The sequence below is a fragment of the Carlito syrichta genome, unplaced genomic scaffold, assembly GCF_000164805.1.
Source record: "Carlito syrichta isolate Samal-C Ts95f unplaced genomic scaffold, Tarsius_syrichta-2.0.1 Scaffold270720, whole genome shotgun sequence".
Classification (NCBI taxonomy): domain Eukaryota; kingdom Metazoa; phylum Chordata; class Mammalia; order Primates; family Tarsiidae; genus Carlito; species Carlito syrichta.
This window is the reverse complement of record NW_007214816.1, coordinates 332,317-355,161: the sequence shown is the minus strand read 5'-3', so window position 1 is coordinate 355,161 and position 22,845 is coordinate 332,317. Positions and strand designations below refer to the sequence as shown.

The window sequence follows — 22,845 nt, the reverse complement described above, 5'->3', positions numbered from 1 at the left end:
GGGTGACAGAGTGAGACTCCTCCTACTGGAGTGATGGAAGGCAATGAGAAGAAGGAATAAGAGGCAAGACCTGGCCAGCTCTGGGGAATCTAATCTTGCGTTGACATCTGCTGAAATTGTTTGGGCTGAGCCTGGGCTCTAGTATATAATCCGATTTATATATTAGTCCAGGGCTCGTGCCTTGGCGGCTGGGGGGGGGGTGCATCTGGGCTGGAGAGCCATAAAGAAGAAAAACAATGAAAGAGAGTGGAAGGTGATTTTGATTTTTGAGGTGCCTGTGGCAGTTGTCATACCCTGTCCATTTTGGCTTCATCTGCTGATGTCTCTCTGGAGAACCTTTTCCATCAGAAAGACTTGAGCTTTCTGTCAAGCTCCCTTTATCAGTCAACATTAAGGGCTGATGTCACCAAGATCCCCCTCCTTCAAGGGCTTTCATTTTTATGGAGATAAATACCAGTAGTGGTTCAAAGTGTAGACTATCAAACTGCTCTAATCCCCACTCATCCATTCATTAGCTGTGTGACCTTAAACTCTTTGATCCCTTCTTCCCGGTCTCCAGGATGGGATAATGGCTATCATTGTGGTTGGTGTTTACTGTAGTTCACTTGACTCTTCCACTTCAACACTTAGTTATAACAATATCAACATCTGGTTGTCCTAAGAGTATTCCATCTTTGTTGATGATAAAAACAACACATATGTTTGAGTGTTTACTGTGATCTAGGCATTGTATTAAGTGTCTTCACATTTAACCTTGTGAAACAATTTTTATAGGTGAAGAAATTCAGGTTCAAAGAGTTTAGATAACTTGCCCAAGGTCACAGAGCTTGTAATGGACACTGCCAAGAATTAACAGGGGTCTATCAAACTCTCAAGACCATCACCCCATTACCTTAATGGCAACGTAACGCTGCATCTTCTTTAATTTTTAGATGTTTGGGGTAGGATTTGGTAGAGCAAAGGTATTACTAAAGAGCATTTTGTATACTCATAAATGAGCTTTCTTTCTCTTAGGATGTATGCTAAGAGACACATGCATGAAGTGGGGAGGAGAGAAAGAGGGGAGGGGGAGGGAGGGAGGGAGAGAGAGGGAGAGAGAAACACCAAACTAGGGCACTAGAAACATAACTACTCACAAGTTATCCCAGAAACTAGAAATACAGGCACCCAGTGAAGAATTTGGATTTGCTGGATACAGTGGTTCTCAATCTGCCTAGAAGAATTATTGGACAATTTAATAATATTCCCTTACCCAGGGTAAACACCAGACTAGCTAAATTGCAATCCTGGGAGTAGGATTCAGGCATAGGTATTTTTTTTTTAAACTTCCAGATGATTTCAATTGTGACCAAGGTTGAGAACCAGTGCCTAAGAATTTTATTTATTTATTTACTTATTATTTTTTGAGTCATGATCTCACTCTGTTGCCTAGGTTGGAATGCAGTAGCAGGATCATGGCTCAACACAGTTTCAAGCTTCTGGGCTCAGGTGATCTTTCCACCTCAGCCTTCCGAGTAGCTGGAACTGCATGCATGCCTCACCACACCCAGCTAATTTGTTTAATTTTTTTTGTAGAGTCAAAGACTTGCTACGTTGCCTAGGCTGGCCTAGAACCCCTGGGCTCAAATGATCTTCCCTCTTTGGTCTCCCAAAGTGCTGGGATGACAGGCATGAGCATCTGAGTATTTTAGTATCTACCTTACTTCTTTCCGTTAGGTTCCTAATCAAATGCTCTTTTACAAGAAGTGATTATGACCTGGTGAATCTTTAGAGTAAGTATTAATGATTCGCTCTAAACTGTGAGGTTGAGGTTGGAATTCCCATGAGATATTGGCTCCCTTTTTCATGTTAATCAGAACAAAGCTGAGGGCAGCCAAGGGTCTCAAACATGAGATGACTCTTGAGATTTGTAAGACTGAGCCTTGGTCACCACAGTCACTGAATTTGCCCTAAAATATGAACTCACTTGGTCTCATCTTCTGTTTTCTCACAAGTGATGAGACTGTAGGATGGCAATGTCCTGTGATGACTTCCTCCCAATAATGTAAAATTTTCCTGCTGAGTGTTTGGACCTTGGCATTAGAAAGGAATTTTAAGGAAAAATGGAAAGATCCAGATTGAGAGACAGGTGAAAGAAAGCCTTCTGTAACTATGGCAACATCTTCCTATGGAAAATGACAACTACTCTATCCTATTGCTCTACTTAAGGACCAGGGATATATCCAAAGAGTCCTGGAGGTGGTCTGCCATGAACAATATTGGCTAATTTGTACAAAACAAACAAACACACACACACCAAAAAAAAAAAAAAAGAGAAAGAAAAATAAGGGGATTTGAGATTTCTGTTTAGCCATATGTTTTTAAGGCTTACTGTTTACTTAAGGAAAGCTGTGCTTTAATCAGACTTATATATTAGTTGGTTAGCTAAGCCAGGACACCTGGGATAAAATTCAAATGCACTGTATATATGACATCCAGGATATAACCAAGGGAGAAATCAGCCCTGAAAGGAAATAGAAAGAGCATCAGAAAGAGTTTCACAGATATTTTTCAATTCTGTTTTAAATGGCAAGTTCTCCACCCTCTACTTCTCAATACACATGATATTTCTGAACTCCTTCTTTGTAGTCTTGTACTTGCTTTTACAACCCCCTCCAGTCATCTGACTTTTTCCACTTTAAGACACCCCACTAAAAAAGGGGAGCAGGGCAGTGTTCTCAGAGGGATACTGGGAGGCTGAATTTGAGCCAGCAATAACATGTGAGTGTTTCAGAACTCCAAATATAGTTCTCTCCTCTCAATAGCTATACTTTCATCACTCTGGCCTCCTTTAAGCTCCAGAACTGGACAAGTTTTCTTTTGCCTCAGGGTCTTTGCATATAAGGCTGATAACCTTCTTTCTTGCCACCTCCCTTCCTTTGCAAGGCCAAGTCCTTCCTTGACCATCCTTTTTATGCAGTTAACCCTTGATGTCCTCTATTCTTTCCCCTGCTCATTTGTTCTTTGCACTTACTACAATCTGTCCTTCTGTGTTTGTACGTCTCCTGTAGATTATAAGCCATTCTCTACCTTGCTCTGCCCTGAATGGCTCCCTTGCTCTCTGGCTGCTTATTGGGTTTGACCTATGGGAAAAGATTGAGGGCAGAAGGTGAGAGAAGGCAAGGTATTTATTGCCCTGCTTCCTCCAGCAAGTTTGCAGCTTGGCGGTAGCTCTCTACCTCAGGCCTCAGTTCCAATCCAGTGGCCCTCTCCTTCATTAGGCTTTCTTTAATTACCCTTTGAGTGTGCCATCTGTTTCCTGCTGAGGCCCTGACCCACACAGGGACTGGGTCTGATTTATTCACCAGTGTATACTTGGCAACTAGCAGAGCACCTGGCACATGGTAGACACTCAATAAATATTTGCAGAATAAATGAATATAAAACAACTCAGAATCAAGATTTAAAAATAAACCTCTCTTCCCTCCCCCCCACCCCTTTTTTTTTTTTTTGGTTTTGTTTCCAAAAAAATCTTGGATCAAATTTTGGTTGAGAAAACAGATAGAATAGAATGGTGGGATTGAGGGTTGGAAGGGCAGCCCACCATCACAGCCCCCTCTTAAATGGCAAGTCTGGAGACCCAGCACATTAGAGACATGTTTTGGGGTGTACTTTATAGGAAGATATGGCATCTAACACAGTTTTTGCAACTGAGGTATACAGTATTAGGACTGGGAGAGCAAACGATACTTACAATTCCATACTCCCAGGAGGACTTTGAACTCTGAAAGACAATGGGGGTGGGAATGAAGGTAGAAGTAGCACTTAAAAACCCACTAAGAGGGTATATTCTCCTTTTGCAGCAGTCCTTGGGCTCAGAGGAAAGCTGGAATAATATATGTACTCTGATCTGATGTACTCCATTCAAAACTGCCAAATAAAGGAGTGTCATCCAGATGTCTCTACTCCAAAATATCCCTATAATAAACAGCTTCAGAAGGCAGAAAGTGACAGAGGAAGCCATCTGCTTCTCAGGTAGTCCTAACTCCTGAGTAGAAAAAGAGCCACCAAGGGCGATGCTCAGGTGACAGAGAGCCTGCCCATGTGTAGCTCATAGTTCACTCAGAGATGATGAGATTTAGGCAATATCAAGGGGAGCTTGTCAAGAAGCTAAGTCCAGGTTGGAACTTTTCTCCCTGCAGAGGGACCAGAGCTTGAAACAGATCCACAGCTGAGCACCTGGCTGGGCTTGTTCCTGGAGCTGATAATGATATCAATGGAAAACTTCCATTGTACTCTCCTCACTATCTTCCTCACTCAGGGCCTAAAGGTAGGCCTGTTTCTCATCCACAGACCCAAAGAACAAATTAACTCCTCTAAACAGTGGCAAATGGGAATTCTCTGAGAAGTTAATTGATACTGGGGTGGGGGGAGGGGGTGGGGGAATCAGCGCAGGAAGGCTGAGCCATGTGAGCTGACAGGCTACTTTCTCACATGGGGAGGCTGGGCTCCATTAGCGTTAATAGGTGTTACAAGGGCATAATTAGGCCACAGATTCTGATAGCCTCTTTTAGCTCAGATGAGAGTAGAAATCAGATTCAGGGAGACAGGGCTCATCTTTCTGGCTACAAGCATTCCTGGAAATCAAAGCAACAGACCTCCCCGGTTGTGGGGGTCAGCATGGGTCCAGATCGTTGACATTTACAGAATTTCCAAACCTCACACTCATCCATTGATTCCTGCCCTTGTCTTCTATCCCTTTCTATTAGAATGATTCCTGAGTTCCATTCAATCCTCCTTCTCCCAGTTAAGTGAGCAATGGGCCGAGACAGAGTTAAGATGAAGGTGGTGGGAGGTCGGCACTCCGGGGTACCCAATAATAAGCACAATAATAACTCTCAAATACTGAGTTTGCCATGTGTCAGGCAGGCAGTGAAGTGCTCCACGCATATTACCTCATGTCTCCCAGCAGCCCCATGTGCAGACATTACATTTACTCAGGAAGCTGAGGGATTGGGAGATTTAAGTCAGTTGCCTGAGGCCACATGGCTAGAGAGATGGTGGGATTTCAGCCAGGTCAGCTGGACCCTTAAATGCTGAACCCCAGTGTGTGCTGCAGGTAGGGTCAGTCCAAGAAGCAAAAAGGGCTCTTTCAATTGTAGAGGGGCCTTCTGAGGTGCCCAGTTGGATAGGCCCCTTCCCATGACATCATGTCCTCCTCAGATGTGGTGACTTAGATGTGGAATTCCCTGTGTCTAGGCCAGGCTTTCTTAGTTTTGGCACTACTGGTTTATGGGGCTGGACAATTCTTTGCTGGTTGGGGGTGGGAAGCATGTTGTTCTGTGCATTGTAGAAGGTTTAGCAGCACCACTGACCTCTACATACCAGAGTCCCATAGCATCCTTCCTGTACCCCAAGTTGTGACTACCAAAAATGTCTCCAATCTTCCAAATGTTCCCAGACTAGGGGTGGAAAATCACTACCCCTAGCCATCCCCACTACGAGCTGGTGAACTAGTCTGCCCTGCTCCCACTGGGGCAGAGTTTATGTACAAGTATATGTCAGGTAAAGAGAATCCCCCCACCCCAACCTTATCTTTTACCTGGGAACCAGTATTTAAGTACAAATAAAAAACCAAAAAGGGTGAATTATTCTAGTCTGTTCTCTTCTCCTTTCCTTTCAGCTATGTGTTCAATCTACTTCCAAGGAAAAATTGGCACTTCTAACTTCAAAGGCCACCATCAGGAAGTCTGCTCCTGCCAGGATGAGAAACTCTGGCAAGCAATGGATGGCTCACTGCTAGGCAGTAGAGTGTCATTGTCGGGGATGCTCTCACCAAAAACACAATGTCAGAATCAGAATCAAATCCTCACAGGTGTCCTTGGACTGACAACTCCTTCAGGGAGGCAGACTTGACTGGGCTGGACAAATGACTTCAAGAAGCAAGAATAGCTGAGACTTAGCTCAGCTGAGAGTCAAGGATTTGCCCCCGAGGAAACGCCCGGAAAACAGAAACGCACAAAAATACAATTGTTACTCTGATGAGCAAGAAGCAAAAAGAATGAGTGTTTGCCTTCATTCCTTGGACACAAGGAAAATAAGAGAAGAGAGGCAGGGTCTGGATAAGCCACAAACTAGAACACTAAATCCTTAGGTAGCCAATAGTTGAGAAAGGCTATTTTCTGGGACAGAGAGAAAGAATGGGAGAAATATGCTTGTTTTAGCTAAGTGGATGGGAATTCAGCATGACATTTGTAAACTGTTAAAAGTTTTTGTACCAAAGAGACACTAGGCTTTTTCTTAGTGATTTTGTAGTGGAAGACACAGATTTTATCTTCTAAATGGTGCCCTGCCTGTTTGCTCAGCCTGATCTGTGACAGCTGCCTCCAAAAACATGTCATAGTCTGGTTTTGATTTGTGGTGGGTAGGTTGGAGGAGAAGCCTGGCAGCACAAGGCTAGGAACACACACACACACACACACACACACACACACACACACACACACACACACACACACACAAACACACACACACATCCACACACATACACACACAGAGCTGCCTAGCTACTCAAAGTGATGCTAGTACAAAATCGGGGATGGTGAACCTTATTGGTAAAAAAATCATTCTAGGTTAAACAATCAAACAACAAATCAACCCATCAACCATAAAATCTTATGAAACTTTTGGTGTCATGGCTTTTTTATTTTCTCTTTGACTCTAGAGCTGAAACAGGCCCTATTTGAAGATTAGAATGTCTAATTGTCCACTTTTTCTGATGCATTCAGTAACAATATCAAAACCACCAAATGCTCATGGCAAGTATTAGGCTCTATTGTATTTAAATCACATGTATTTGAGAAATATATCATCCATATGTTTCAGTTAATATGCTCTTAACTCACTAAGATGCTACTTACTATACCAAGAGCAATTTTATGTCAGTGACATCTTTAGGACTTTTGAGAAGATGCATCATCTAATTTTTCTTTTGTTTCAACAGGAGGCTAGACTCAGGGCTAAGAGAAGAGGCAAAGGGGAATTGTAGGAGAAATGTAAGTTCTAACCATAGAAGAGCTGGTAAGTATGCTTGATCACTCAGAAAGAAGATGGAAAGTCTGGATTTCTTTAGCTCAGGGATCCTCAAACTTAGTGGGTCTACAAGTTCTCTGGGGAGCCCTTGTGAAAATGCTGATCCCAGGCAGGGCATAGTGACTCACACCTGTAATCCTAGCACTTGGGGAGGTGGGGATGGGAGGATGAGTTGAGGCCAGGAGTTTGAGACCAGACTGGGCAACTGAGACCCAATCTCTATAAAAAAAAAAAAATTAGCCAGGTATAGTTGTGTAGGCCTGTAGTCCCAGCTATTTGGGAGGCTGAGGTGGAAGGATCCTTTGAGCCCAGGAGTTTGAGAATGTAGTGATCCATGATTGCACCACTGCACTCCAACCTGGGCGACAGAGTGAGACCCTGACTCTTAAAAACAAAAACAATATTGATTCTTGAGTCTGAGCCCTGAGAGAGTCTGTTTGTGGGGTCTGGGATGAGGCCCAAGAATTTGCATGATTGATACGCATTCCAGATGAATATGATCCCAGGGATCACTTGAACTGACAGAATGGATAGGTGACTGTATACATGTAGAAATACACTCCCAAAAGCGGGCTCTAGGTTGCTCATACACATTTGTTTTCCTCCTCCAGAGGAGGGAGGTGAAGGCAGGTGACGATTGGTGCAGCATCACTGACAGACCTTATATAACCATCAGTACACTCTGTTGGGGAGATGCAAGTGACCAGGTTGGAAGGTCAAGGGATCTGGCTAACCTTGAGACAAGATAGTCAGAAGGTTTGTTTATGTTTATAAAAAAAGGGAGGAGGGTAAAGAAAATATATTTTGTTGACAGAAGTAAAAGGAAATAAAGATTTAAATACAGATCATTTTGAAAACTGCCTACTTGTCCAATTCTAGAGGGTGGAAATACCGAGTCAACTGAATATTAATGCAGTCATTAAAAATGATGGTTACAAAAGCTATGAAAATAAGCTAATCACAGAAAGCAAACGAAGACATTTAGGACACAAACCATTCAGTATGTTTACAACCAAGTTAGGAAAAAAATAATGCACTAATGTTTAAGGAAGAAACTTGAAAATTCACTGAAATATGAACATCAGCCAAGTGATAAGATTTAGGGTATTTTCCCCCCCATTTCTATCTTTTTTCGAATTTTTCTCTTTTAGGTTTTTTCCTTACTGTCCGTATTTTAAAAAATAAGCCATAAAAACCTGAGTTTTAAAGCCATTTGCAAGTGAGATAAGAGCTATTTTATTTCTCTTTATGAGATTTCCAAATTCAAAAGCTTTAGGAGAAACGTATACATATTCTTGAAAAATTCACTCTAGACCATCTTGCCCTAGTCTGAAGAGTCCATCACCATACCCCACCCCACTGCTGCTGGGCTCCACCCTAGACCTATTTTTCCAGTGTTGCCTTTTCAGTAATAAAATGGATAAAATCAGCAATCTTTTCTTCCTGTCAGCAGCCATAGTTACTGACTCTGGGCATAGATGACTGCCCACGCCCAAGGAGGTTATAAATAAGCCTCTCGAACAGTTATCAAAAACCAGGACACTGGAAAAATTTCTGTGGACCCAGAAAATGTCAGTGAGACCATGACATTAGCAGGGGTGTGTCAGCCGCTCTGAGTCGTGCTCTGTTCCATTGGTCCCCTGCTCTCCTTTTCTCTCACCTTGCTCTGAGAATGTCCTCTGCCTTCCCATACACCAGGAAATCAAACCCGAAAAGGAAACAAGGTATAGATAGATTCTCCCATGATTTTTCCTTTGTTGTTTTTCCTCTGGCCCCTGGTCTGTGAGCCAGGGGTAACATTCAGAACCACGAAATGCCAACAAGGGGGCACAGCTTCCTTGCAGACTATGGAGGAGGAAATCATGCCATGGGACCAGTTAGAAGTTGCTTCTCAGGCGTGTCCTAATCATTAAGTTCCATCCAATCCTCTCCCCTCTAAAATAGCTCCTCACTGGCCTGAAACCCCTACATTAAAATCACCACAGGGCCATACCCCAAAGACCAGAGCTTTGTCTCTAGAAAACTAGAGTGAAAATGCCTAATGGACATTTGACATTAAATTCAAAGATGGTGGAACTTCTGGAGGAAGGGATCTAGTCAGGAGGTCAGCTCCAGACAGATGAGATATGTGGTGCAGAAGTAGATGCCTATGGTTTTACCTGCTTGCAACACAATCCCCCTTCCTTTGAAAACATGACCTGATTTCCCTTTGAACACCCCTCCTCCATTCTCAGTCCTGCAGTTTTGATGGGCTTGACCACATTGCCTAGTTCCTAAGATGGGCGTGTGACTTGGGCTTGACCTGTCAGAGCACTCATTCCCCCTGGCCACATGGGTTAGCTGAAGAATTGTTAGGTGACTCAAGTCAGGCAAATGAGACACAATTCTGGAACTTTTGGTGACACTGTTAGGAAAGAGCAATTTTTTTCCTACCAAAATCTGATGCTAACAAATGTTGGCCTAGAGTGGCTGATGGCCATCTTCGCTACCTCTGGGAAGAACCTGCCTGAGACTGAGGCTGTTTGGAGGAAACAAGAACTGAAAGATGTAAAGAAACTGAGTCCTGATGACATCATTTAGGCCCCTGGTGCTAAAAATCTGTGAAGTTCACAGTCACTTGATAAAAAAAAAATTTTTTTTCATTTGTTTACACCAGTTGGAGTGAGGATTCTAAGACTTCCAAACAAGAGTGTTGTAATACCAATGAACAAAGACAATGTGCATTTCCCAAATAAATCTCAGGCTGGCCCTGAGGCCAATGAATATAACTCAAGGTTATAGGTTTATAGGTTTTCAAATCTGTAATTTCAGGCTGGACTGTCTATCTTCCCCGGAGAAGGGAATGAACAAAAAGACCTGGGCCACACAATTTATGAGCATGTCTGAGGTGTGGCCACTCAAGCAGCAGCTGGTTAAGAGGTTTTTACTCAATTATTTAAAAACAGAAATTGGGTTACAGGATGGCTATCTGAGTTATGCAGAAGAAACGTCCCTTCCCCAAATTAAATATAGAAATGTTTTGCATTATAAGGATTAAACAACATTTCAGACATTCTTGGTAAAGTGGGTCGTTCCAGTTGTTACTTTAGATCCTCATACTGTTGTTTTCTGGTTCTTTCCATTTGCCAGCAATGCTAAAAAATTACCCTGTTATTCCCTAGCAGTCGATATGTCTTGACATTGCACAACTAAGTTTCCCTTGCCAAGCTGTGTAGGTGATGCGTGTTAAAGGCATGGACTTGCCACAACAATGCAACACGGATCAAAGAAGGCAGGAAGCCCTTTCAGATTCTATTCCTGCTGTGTCTTTGTGTATCCAGGCCAACGACACATGTGCTTTCAGCTGATGCTGATCTAAGTCCAAGATCACAGAGCAAGTAATCCTTTTCTCAGTTTTTTTCAAATCTACCTTCCTCTGTTTCTCAGGACACTTCACCCCAGGGGCACTGTAAACCTCTGCCAACGTTCTCCCCTAAGTCATTGTCATATCCATCCTCTGATTTTGGACTTTGCTATCAACCTTTACCTCTAGCCTGGGCTGTATAGTCCCAAATTGCTTCCCTGCATCAGCACTTACTCTTTTCTGATCTATTGCCTACATAGCAGCTGGAGCCATTTTTTCAAAATGCAAATTAAACCATGGCACTTCCCTCCCTGCTTGGCCTGACATTTTAGGAGCTTGCATTGCCCTTATTAAAAAAGCCTAAACCCATCCTAAATGGCTTGGAACCATCGGGCCCTTGCCTTCTATCTCAGTTCTCTGTGCTCCACCCAGCCATGGGGCCTTCTACAGCTCTTCATATTTGCCATATATTCCTACTACAGGGCCTTTGCACATGCTGCTCCTGAGGGCTGGAATGCCCCTTCCCTTATCTCTTAAACATCACTTTTTCAGGATGCCCTCTCTGACTCAGCCATATCCCTCTTTGTATGCCCTCTTAGTTTTACATTTACCACTGATACAATTTTATTTTCTATAGCTGGATGATTACTGTCTATCAACTCCACTAGACTATGGGGTCTAGGAGGGCAAGACCCATGTCCAGTTCAGTTCAGTACAGCTCAGCACTGCATCCCAGCACCTGGCATAGGCCATGGCACCTACTAATCTTAATAACAGCTAATAGTCAATAACCACTTAAAAGTGTGGGGTGTAATTCTTCATATGAATGAACTCATTTCTACTACAACCCTGCCAGGTAGGGCACTGTTGTCATTCCATTTCAAAGATGAGGACACTGAGGCACCGAATAGATTAGCTGATTGTTCAAGATCACATAGCTATTAAACTCAAGTCCAGTTTCCAGTTCTGGCAGACCGGTCTATACACTCTGCTGTAACCCACAGAGTAGGCACTCAAGTCATATTGGCTGGATGAATGAATAAACAAACAGAAATTAGCTTTCCCTTTCCTTCACTCCCATCCACACCTGAATTCCCCTCCTACAGGTCCCAGCTCTCTCTGACGTATCCATCCCTTAAGGAATCTGGCCAATCCTCAAGGAATGCTCGTATGCCCAGCCTTATTCCACACCTGGGTGCTTTGCTCATAGTCTCCAGCTGTCCTGTGGCCTCTGCCTGAGGCAGCCAATCCCAATTCCTACTCTACGCCTGGTCCCCATGTGACTTGTGCCCTGACCCCTAACTCGTAACCATAGCCTTGGTTTCTTCTCTCTTCCCTTGGTGCCTCTTGCCCAGACACCAGCCCCTGGACAATCTGTGCTTGTCTGCCTTGTCTTTCCTACCTCTGACCTTGGCACATTGTCTCAGACCACTATCTTTGTCTCCTGTCATTCAGCTGTCATTTCACATTTGCAGTCTCACGCTTCACTCTAGCATTGTCAGAGTCAAACACACACATCAACAAATCAACTGCTACAGGAAAGGGAATCCTTGTCCCTTCAGATAGAGTCACTGAGCAAATCTCCTGATAGTGACCATGACCCTTCTTGTGAGAATGTGTATCAGAGTGGTTAAGAGCAGTCTTTCACACTGGGTTCAAGTCCTGGCTGTCCCTGGCGACCATAGGGAGGTCACAACATCTATGAACCTTAGTGCAATCATCTGTAAAATGGGTATAATAATCAGATTTATCTCACAGGTTCATTGTAAGGGTTTAAAGAGATATTATATGTTTAGTCATTCAATGTCAGGTCATGGTGGTGGTCTGTGATGATTGACATCAGTTATGATCACCACCATTAGCAGCAATAGCATCTTTATGATCATCATTCACATTAGTCAGAGTAGAGTCGATAAGGTCTCACGCTCTGGAGCTAGAATGCCCAGCTTTAAATCCTGCTCCTCTGCTCCCAAGTTGTCTGGCCTTGGGCTACCCGGTCTCTCAATGCCTTACTTCCATCATCTATAAGATGGGAATAACAACTGTATCTACCTCATAGAAATGTTGTGAGGATTAAACGAGTTCATGTAAAGTGCTTAGAACTGTATCTAGCACATACTAACCACTCCATAATGTTAGTTGCTATTGAGGATGTTATCCTTATTTTTAATACCATGGACATCTGGACTGCAAGCTTCTTTGGAGGCACATTTAGGGAAGAGCAGGATTAAAGTGTTTCTGCAAGGCTACCACATTGTGGTGGTGTAGATGGCGACTGTGCCTGCCTGACTCACTCTGTGTGAGGATAAAGAATAGATTGTGTTTTTCAAGGAGAAGGGACTGTATTTTCCCAGTTCTAAACAAACCAGAAGGTACCAAAGCCCAGATCTGAGGCTGGCAAGTCACTGAAGCTATCTGTTTTTTCAGATTTGTTCTTAGAAAAATGCTGCCCACTAAAAGATCATGCTTCATGCCAGATTAAACACTACAGACTTACTCAATAATATAAGTTACTGACCATGGAAGGAAAAAAAAGTCCATTATCTTGAAATCTAGCTTTACCCAAAGGATCAAGGTGTTTTCACTAAGCGTTTTGCAGTATGTACCTGAACTCAGACTGTGATTCTAGGATTTAAAAACATGCACAGTTCAGAATGCTATCTTCTCAAAAGAAAACTGAATTTTCTAGCAAAATTCGAATGCAACAGTGAGGGTCAGCAGCAAAAATACCAACATTCCAAGCCTTTGGTGTATGTGTGTACAGCATAGGATGCAAGAGGCTATTTAGGGTCTGCCCCCATGAAGAATGACAAAGCTGTGCTTAGAATGAGCCACAATCTTGCTTCCACACTGGCGTGTCTGACAGGTCCACAGAAATACAAGGGCCCAAAATGAATTTCTTCAATTCCTTCTTTCCCATGCTCTTCTCATGCTGCTTAGAAAAAAAGAGAAGAACCCACAGGAACATTTTCAAGCCTAAAATGCAAATCTGCACAGCTAGCGGATGCTGTGAGAAGTCAGAAACCCAAACAAGCTTAGGGGCCAAAACAACCCTCACAGGGTTGTTGTGAGGATTAAGTTAGTTAGCTCATGTCAAGTGCTTAGAATTGTATCTAGCACATATTATACACTCCATAAGGTTAGTTATTCTTGAGGATGCTATCACTATTTCTAATACTATGGTCACCCAGGCTGCAAGCTGCTTTGGAGGCATGTTTAGTATTTGGGAGGAGAAAGAGTTAATAATAAAAAAAAGTACTGAGTAACCATGATAGAAGATCATCTGTGTCAAAGACTATAATAATGAGTTTAAATGCATTTATCATGTAATTCTCACAAAAACCCTGCAAAGGAAGCACTGTATGGTTATTCCCCTAATTCCATAGATGGGGAAATGGAGTCTTACAGAGTTCAAATGACTTGTTCAAGCCTCACAACTCCTAAATGATGAAGGCTGAATGTGAACCCAGGTAGTGTGACTTCAGAACCAGTACTCCTAGTCATTAAGCGAGAGTCCAAAAACTCAGGGCTCATGTGAAAACTTTCAGAGACTAATGATGGGCTTGATATTGTGTCTATCATCTGCCTTCTGCACTATCCAACAGGGTCACCACTAGCTCATGGGGCTACTGTAATTTCAATGAATTAAAATTAATCAAAATTTAAACTTCAGCCCGTTGCTGCTGAACACCTAAATGTATCTCGTACAACTGATGGCATAAAATTTTAATTTCATTTTATTTTAATTCATTTAAATTTCAGTAGCCCTATGTGGCTAATGGCTACCATATTGGACAGCACTGATCTCAGAAGCTTTCTTCTCAGTTTTATCAGACATGGTCAAGGTTGCTTCCTAAAAAATCTGAGGCAAGAGGTATTAGTTACTTTGCCCCTCATGATTTGAAAATCGTGAGAATAAAGTCCCAAGATAAGTAGAAATGTAGGCTCTTCCTCACTTGGCCTTTCCAACATTCCCTAACCTCTAGCCCTCCTGATTTCACAGGCAGAAAAGACAAACCCAGGAACACCTCATCTCAGACAACGATGCACACCAGCATCAGCAGAGAGCTGGTTAAGACACAGATTTCTGGGTGTCACCTCTGTAGAACTCTGAAGCAGGGGACTTGGGGGAAAGCCCAGGGGTCTATATTTTACAATACCCTATTGGGGTTCTACAAGCACCCCAATGATTCTAATGCAGGTAGTCTAGCTTTGAGAAACTCTGCTTCAGAGCCTGAAGAGTATATTTATCTGCTGGCCTCTTAAATAATTATAGCACATAAATCTTTCGAGAATAACACAACCTGGGCTGGAAGCCAGGTAGTCATCACTCTGCACTAATTGCTCACTTCTACGACATCAGGCAAGGCGCTTAGTCACCAAGGCCTCGTTTTTTTTTTTTTTTTCCCCATCTGAAGCATGGGGATAAGGATATCTGCTTTTTTCTCTGGGACAAATGGGAACACAGATATGAAAGTATTTGAGGGGATAGAAGGTAAAATGCACTGTATGGACATCCTGCAACTCACAACCATGTTTTGTTTGTCTAGAGAGTTTAAGTGGATTTCACATTTTAAAAAATCCATATTTAAACTTGTCCAGAAAAACTGGAAGATCTGATAGAATGGGGCTCATAATAGGTTGGCAACCTGTTAAGAGCAAGTTTCTGGTGTCATACGCACAGATTCAAATCCCTACTCCACCACTTAAAACTTGGGTGACTTTGGGTGAGTCCCTCTTCTCAACTATGAAATGAGAATTATAATAAGCTACTTCCCTCATAGTGTTGTGACAATTTAATTAAACAAGCTAATATTTATAAAGTGCTTAGAACAATGTTTGACACATAATAAGAGCTATATAAGTGTTAGCTGAATAAATACATATTCCTGCACATGACAATGAGCAGTTGGAACTGAGCAGTGGCTATCTCTGCTGATGGGATTGATGTGTGCAAGTTTATCACAATTCTGCATCCAGATACCTTTGGCTATGGGATCCTTGCTATGAGGGGCAAACATGTGTCTCTCTCCTCTGACACCTTGCCCCTAAAGAGACAGATATACTCAGCACATCTTACAGCACTCCTTCTCAAGCTACTGGCGGTGAAGCACCAGTTTGTTTTTATTTTCAACCCTTTGTGGACTGATATGTGGCCATGCTTAACATGCCTGATACACCACACTTGGCACAAATAACTCACCATGTGAATTCTCCAAAATCCTGATTGGTCTATACCCTAATCAATAAGACGAGTCTACTGAACACACACTTGGATATCACAGCAATGTCAAGCTGCTCTAAGAGTTTCTAAACTCTTTCAATTTTAGTACTTATCTTGCTACTAATGGGTAATAGTCCTTGGCCAGTGTGATTCTCAGACTCTGCTTTGAGGAGCACCATCTTAGAGTAGGTCTGCCTCAGTCTTCACATGCACACATAGCAGCTGAGCAACTTGGTTGGAAACAGAAAGCATGGGCTTGTCTCTCTTTCCACTCTGTCCTTTTCAACCTGTCTGCCTTTTCCTTGTCTAGTCATACATTTCTTATCTGTTTATCTGCATATTAAGACTAGTTCCCTGGTGAGAAACAGGTTTAGAACAGCCACAGAACTGTCATGGATGCTTTGGGGTCCCAAATAACACCTGGGATTCAGGTGTTGAGTACTGCTACCGGCTCACAGCTGCACCTTCCCTCTTGAGTGTTGCTCTTGGCCACAGGCGCTTCCTTGTCCCAAGTCCACATTCACAACCTCACCCCCCGGTGGCTCACCAAAAGCCCAAAGCCAATGACTAACTGGCATGGTGGTACAAAACATCAGCCCCTTTGTCACAAGAGACAACCATCTCTAAGGCACAATTCATCCTCCAAAGCCAGAATCCAATGGAGACATCATTCCTCACTTGGCTCCTTGCCCTGCCCTGTCCTGTTTCTCTCACTGCCCTTTTCCTGGGAGCACTCCCTCAACACATCATACACATCCAGGCCCCTGCCTCAGGCTTTGTTTATAGGGATCTCATCAAAGACAGAGCCATCCAAAACTTGGGTTTACCTTCCTCAGCAGCCTGTTGGAATGAAGCCCATGGCAGAAACAACATTGAAATCCCGATGACCAGCATCTGGTCACTCAGAGATCACCCCTTACTATCTGTTTTCCAGGTGAACACAACCTACCTGTTGCATTAGACAGGGCCAGCGATTCCATGGAACCCCGAGGGGTCTGCTCTGTGGGCGTCATGTCCTCTGTGTATTTCAGGGAACTGATTGGATGACGGGTCCGACACTGCTGAGCAGGCATGCCCCCTTCCTCCTCCTCCTCCTCCTCCTCCTCCTCATATTTGGGGACTGGGATGCTGCCTCGGGTTTCACTGAAACTCTGACTAGACATATCGCTGTAGCTCTCCTGAGACCTCAGCCTTCCTGGGTAATAGTCTTCTCGGCATTCCTTGATGAAGCTGCCGCCGTGCCCCTTCATGGCCAGTGATGAGCTCCTTTTGGGGTTGCTGAAGTGCTTGGCCCACATGTCAGGCTGGGTTCCAGCCCCTTGTCCACCAGGACTGTAGGAAGTTCTGATGTTGCACTGGCTGAGGAGCTGCAAAGGACTCTGGGACTGGTTCTGTTCCATCTTGTTCCCATAATGGTAGGGCTCTTCCCGACTCCTCCAAATGGGGTCCCGGTTGAGGCTGGGTGTCTGGCTGGATAGGCTAAGCAGGTCCATCTGCAGTGACAGGGGGTCCACATCGGCTGATAGCCGGTTGGAACTCACTTGCAGCTGGCTGTGCTGGTTCAGCATGGGCTCCTCTGTCTTGCCCTTGTTCTTGCCGATTTTGGCACTGCGCCGGGACTCCTTGGCCCTGGCATTCTGGAAGGCGGAATCAGATGAGTCAGAGCCATTGGGGTCCTCCCCAGCACTGCAGGCCCGTGAGCAGAATATCTGGCCTTGCTTTGGGAGGAATGGACGCCCCAGGAGGGATTTCTTGCAGTGAGCACAGCAGAAACAGGTCTCAGTGGCATGCCAATGTTGGCCGTCATAGGTCATTTGACCTTGGTCGATCCCTGAGGAAACAAGAGACATGGAAGAGGTTGATAAGCTGCTCAGAGTATTACACTGCGATGTAAAACACATGGCACCTTGGTTTGGCTCAGGATTCCAGGTGTGGCAGAATAAATGGTCAACAAATCAACATAGTATTTGTGTCCTATTATGAGAATTCCTTGTGAGCTCCTTCTTCACTCATTTGCTCCCAGCTCAGAGAATCTAGGTCAAAAATGGCCCATCCAGCCGGGCTTGGTGGCTCAGCCTGTAATCCCGTGCTTTGGGAGGCTGAGGTGAGTGGATTGCCTGAGCCCGTGGGTTTAAGACCTGCCTGGGTAAGTTGGCAAGACCTCATCTCTACAATAAATCAAAAATTTTAGTTGGGTGTGGTAGCGCATGCCTATAGTTCTGGCCACTTGGAAGGCTGAGGCGGAAGGATCACTGGAGCCCAGCAGGTGGAGGCTGCGGTGGCTGGGAGCGTGCCACTGCATTCCAGTCTGGGTGACAGAGTGAGACTCCAACTCAAAAATCCCCCAAAAAAACAAAATGGCCCATCCATGAATCTTTCTGCCTGGGACACAATGTCCCTGGACAAATAGTAATAATATACTAACATATTATCAATCACTGCTTAAATACTTTATATACATGAACACATTTAATTGCTCAACTGTTTGAGGTAGGCTTCTAATTTATTTACAGTTTACATATGAAAAATGAAGGTGAAGGAGGCTAAGTAACTTGTCTAAGGTAGTATAACTAGGAATCAGAGATGAGATCTGTACCCAGGAAGCCTTATTCCCAATCATGACATCGATAGTCTCCTTCATTCTAACTAGACGTCGGTTCAAAAGCCAACTCCTGAAAGAAGTCTTCCTGTCCACCCTAACAGTGGCTCTCCAACACTTTCCACCCTGCTGAGTTCTTCTTCATAGCACTAATACTGCTTTACATTGGACCACCATAGGTGTGCATTTGTTAATTATTTATCTCCCCTACTAAAAGTGAAGCTCTCTGATGACAGAGTTATTAAGTTTCTGTGGCATCTCCATGACCTGGAACATGGTCTTGTATGTGGAAGGGGCTCTTTGTATATTAAATGGAGATCCATTGAGTCTCATCACTAGTGTATGCCATTCCAATGGGTAAGTCACTGTAGCAACTTGGTGGATGCTATGGTCTGAATGTGTCTCCCCAGAATTCCTGTGTTGAAATCCTAATCCTCAAGGTAATGGTATTAGGAGATGAGGCCTTTGGGGGGTAATTAGGTCATAAGGGCAAAGTCCCACGAATAGGATTTGTGTCCTTATAAAAGAAGCCCAAAGGAGCATGTTTGCCCTTTCTGCCATGTGAGGACCCAGCAAGAGGGCACTATCTATGAAATAGAAAATGGGCCCTCACCAGACATCATATTTACTGGTGCCTTGATCTTGGATTTCCCAGCCTTCAGAATTGTAAGCAAAACATTTCTATTGTTTACAAGCCATCCAGTCTATGGTATTCTGTTAGAGTAGTACTGGGCTTGGTGGCTCAGCCTGTAATCCCAGCACTTTGGGAGGCCGGGGTGAGTGGATTGCCTGAGCCTGCAGGTTTGAGACCAGCCCAGGCAACTTGGTGAGACCATGTCTCTACAATAAATAAAAAATTAGCCGGGTGTGGTAGCACATGCCTGTAGTTCTGGATACTTGGAAGGCTGAGACGGAAGGACTGCCAGAGCCCAGAATGTTGACGTTGGGGTGGCCGTGAGCATGCTACTGCACTCCATCCTGGGCCATGAAGTGAGACTCCAACTCAAAAAAAAAAAAAAAAGAGTAGTACCAATGGGAAAAAAAAAAGTGGATTTCAACACTTGGCAAGGAAAAACCTGCTTTTGGTAAAGAAAAACCTAGACACAGTTTGTGAAAGACATTGCCCCTGCATGACCCAGTGTACTTTTGATTAACTTTATCAGAAAAGGAAGAGGCATGATTCCTCCCAGGACAGGACTGTGCCTGGTTTACATAATTTGGCTACAACTGCACATTAAGGGAGCCTCCCACAGCCCCGGGGTTCTTCTGGTTTCTCACCATCTTTGGAGCTCTTTGGGACTTAATTTCCCTGTGGGACACCATTTTCCTGCCAGCCTCAGGTCACGAGCTTTAGGTGAGGCTAAAGCCACACCTGGGCCCACCACTGGGTAGTCAAATATCATCTCTCCAAGTCCCAGTGACTGGTTCAAGGGTGGATAGGTGACTCGTACTAGACCCATGAAGGTCACCTGGGACTTTTGCTAAGGCAGTGATGTAAGAGGCCCTTTGTATAGCAGTTGCTAAATTGGTAGAGCTGTTAGGGTCCCCTCCCATGGTGAAAGCTTGCTGGAGATGCAGTATCAAACCGTGACTGAAGGATGGAAAGGGACCTCTGCACGACATCATATTTACATATTTGCAAGGCTTCCTGGAAAGGACTACTCAGATAAACCTCTGCCTTCAGTGGCTGAGTGTTCCTGAGCCCAGACTTTCAAGGAATCACTTCTGGAGACTTGTCTAGAGAGATAACAAACGAGACTGCAGAGAAAAGAGATCTGCAAGAACAAAAGGCCACAACTCAAGAGCCTCTCTTTTCCCTCCCCTGTCTTCTCGCTGCAACCCAGGGAGAGGGAGGCATGAAGGAAATTCTTCTCTTACTAGCTCTTTCCTAAACTAAGGGGTTTCTCTTCCTCGTGGAACTGGCCTTAGGGACTACAAGGGAATTTTTATAGGGACAGGAACAGCCACAAGAGCCACCCCAAGTGAGAGGGGCACTGTGTGACTCAACTCTAATTCTTACAGAATCAGCGCTCCCAGGTGGAGTAAGAAATAATTGGCTGGGGTGGAGCTAGAAACAGACAACTCAGAACTGCGGGCTTGTGGACATGTCCTCCCTAGGTCCCTGAAGGAAGCAGAGGTCAACAGCACAGGAAAGCAAAATTCTGTAGTAGTTAAGACTGAGGTTATAGGACTCTGACAAATCCAAGTTTAAATCCCAGATCCATCCCATTCCAGTTGGTTGTAACAATGCTGAAGCCTCTCTGCTTGGGTTTGAATTTTGGGTCTGCTGAATTCTAGCTGTGTAACCCTGGGCAAGTGGCTTCATCTCTCTGTGCCTTGGACTCCTCCACAGTACAGTGGGGATAATCATAGTACTTTCTTCGCAGGATAGTTGTGATTAATTGAGTTAATATACACAGAATGCTGAAACCTGGGCCTGCTAACTATTCTTTTTCTTCTTTTATATATTAGCCTGTCTCCCTCTTTGCTGAGGGTCACTGCCTAGATGCAGTCCAAGAAAGAAGTATGAGGCTGCTCAGTCTCCCTTCCCTTCTCCCATCTTTCCTCTCCTCCATTTCACACCCTTTCTCAATTGCCAGGAGTGCAGAGAGCTCCTGATGGCCCCAGGTCCTTTCTTATGAGCTACTACTCAGCATAGCATCCCAAGCAGCTGCCCCCGTAGTCCTACTCCCTGTTTGAGGTACACAGGAAGTCTCGTCCCCTTAGCCTGTCTGCCACCAGCTGCTTCTCCATGCTTCAGCAAGGAAACATGCTCTGATGTAGCAGCAAGGGCCTCCTTCCTGGGGATGAGGGCCTCACAGAAGGATGGGCTCGGGTGGGGGGAGTGGAGGGGAGGCATGTCATAAAGCGACCCAGCAGGCAGCAGAACGTGGTCCCTGATAAACATCAACGATGTCAGATGGTCCTCTGAACTGCTCCTGAACTCTAAACATCTGGAAAAGGGCTCTGCCGTTCAACATCTAAGCGTTCCTTTTTTATTCCCTCTCTAAGCCCTTTAAGTACTTCTCTGAGGGTGTATGTGTCTACTGCTGCCACAGCTCGGTCTGTTTATAGGACTGTTTACTCTGCTGTGTGCAGGCAAAAGTACCGTCGCCCTAGCAACGGCTGCCTGATGCGGGTCTGCTCTGAGCGGCTGTATAAATATGGAATATTTGTACAGTATGATCAGAGGCAAAGCACCCAGTGACTGAGGTATGCATAACACACACTGCATACTCTTTCACTGTCGCAGGAAAATTACGTTTTACAGAAGAGTGGATGTAAAACAAACGTTAGAACCAGCATTTTAACTATAGCAGCAAGAATACTGCGGGTCACAGTGGTCCCCTCTTCTGATAAAACATGAATGCCTTTTCATGGATTTAAGAGGAAAGGGGAAGGGGATGCCAATGAAAGTCCTGGATAGCTAAAAGAAGAGAGAAACAGAAGAAAACAGGGGCCATCTGAGGTGTGCATGTTGCAGCAGACAGATTTTTCTCTCTTCCAAGCACTGAGTGAAAATTCTAAGTGGCAGTGTTTGGAGCGGCTCTTAGCCTCCATGGAAAGAGACAGAAAACACAGAAACAGGAATGGGAAGGTAGCATTATTGCCATGGGCTGGTTTTCTGCACACTCAGCCCCTCTCACCTGAGCAAGAATTTACCTGCGGACTTGAATCCACAGGTGAGCAATACTGGGTTAATACATTGCACCATTTTCCCTGACACTGGCCCATCCCCTCCTCTTGATTGTGACAAGTGACATCCTGCCACTTGTCACAACCAAGCTCCCCATTTCCTAACTCTTAGCACAAAAAAGGCTTATCTGTTTGACTGTTTTGATCTTGTGAGAAATGAAAGCTGCGTACTTAGCTGAGGCACCAGGTTGAGGGGGGTGAAGTTTGGAGGACTTAGGGGAAAGTAGATTTGCTATCACCCAAGTCCCCAGGAGGGAGTACAGCAAGACAGAGGTCTTCACAGCAAAGCTTCATCCTGGGCAGACAAACTCCAGCTTGGAAAAGCCTCATAGAAAGCAGCCTAGGTCTGTGGGACGGGACTGCCCAATGACAAAGCATCGCTGAGCACACAGTAGGTATCTTGTCCAGTACACAGAGCTCTCTAAATACTAGCTAATTTTTCATTTGAATACATCACTTCTGATGGACCAGGGAGACAAAGCCACTTTTTGTTCCCAATAAAACCTTTTAAGTGGGGCAAAACGGGTTCTAAAATGGATTATCTCCACATCTCCTCACTATAGGTAAGAAGTTGGCAGCTTCTGAACAGACTTCTTGGGATTGCACAAGCCACAGGACGAGTTGGCTGTGTTCTCACAGACATTCGGTCACTGCCAACTTTTTTTTTTTTTTTTTTTTAAATTTAAAGGTTGGCTCCTTCCTAAGGTGCCAGAAAAGGCAAGTTGAATGAAGACGCCACAATGCAGTATGAACTGGAACAGTGTTGAAGGGTTGAACAAATCAGTTATTTGCAAAGGGAAAATGATTTTCACCATCTCAGATCTGCTGCTTATTTGAGGAGTTAATAGCTTACGAGCTATTTGAGGTTCATTTGCTTTGTATTTGGCTGGGGTAGCTTTTGCTATTTTTTTT

At 44.3% G+C, this 22,845-nt stretch overlaps 1 protein-coding gene across 1 annotated transcript in view; it reads right to left on the bottom strand.

The window, feature by feature from the left end:
• The window catches only part of PRICKLE2 (prickle planar cell polarity protein 2), a 119,461-nt gene that overhangs the window by 29,700 nt on the left and 66,916 nt on the right, over positions 1–22,845 (bottom strand). The window contains exon 7 of the mRNA XM_008052268.2: positions 16,588–17,469. Coding sequence (XP_008050459.1) covers positions 16,588–17,469 — 882 coding nt within the window. The remainder of the gene's footprint in view (positions 1–16,587; positions 17,470–22,845) is intronic.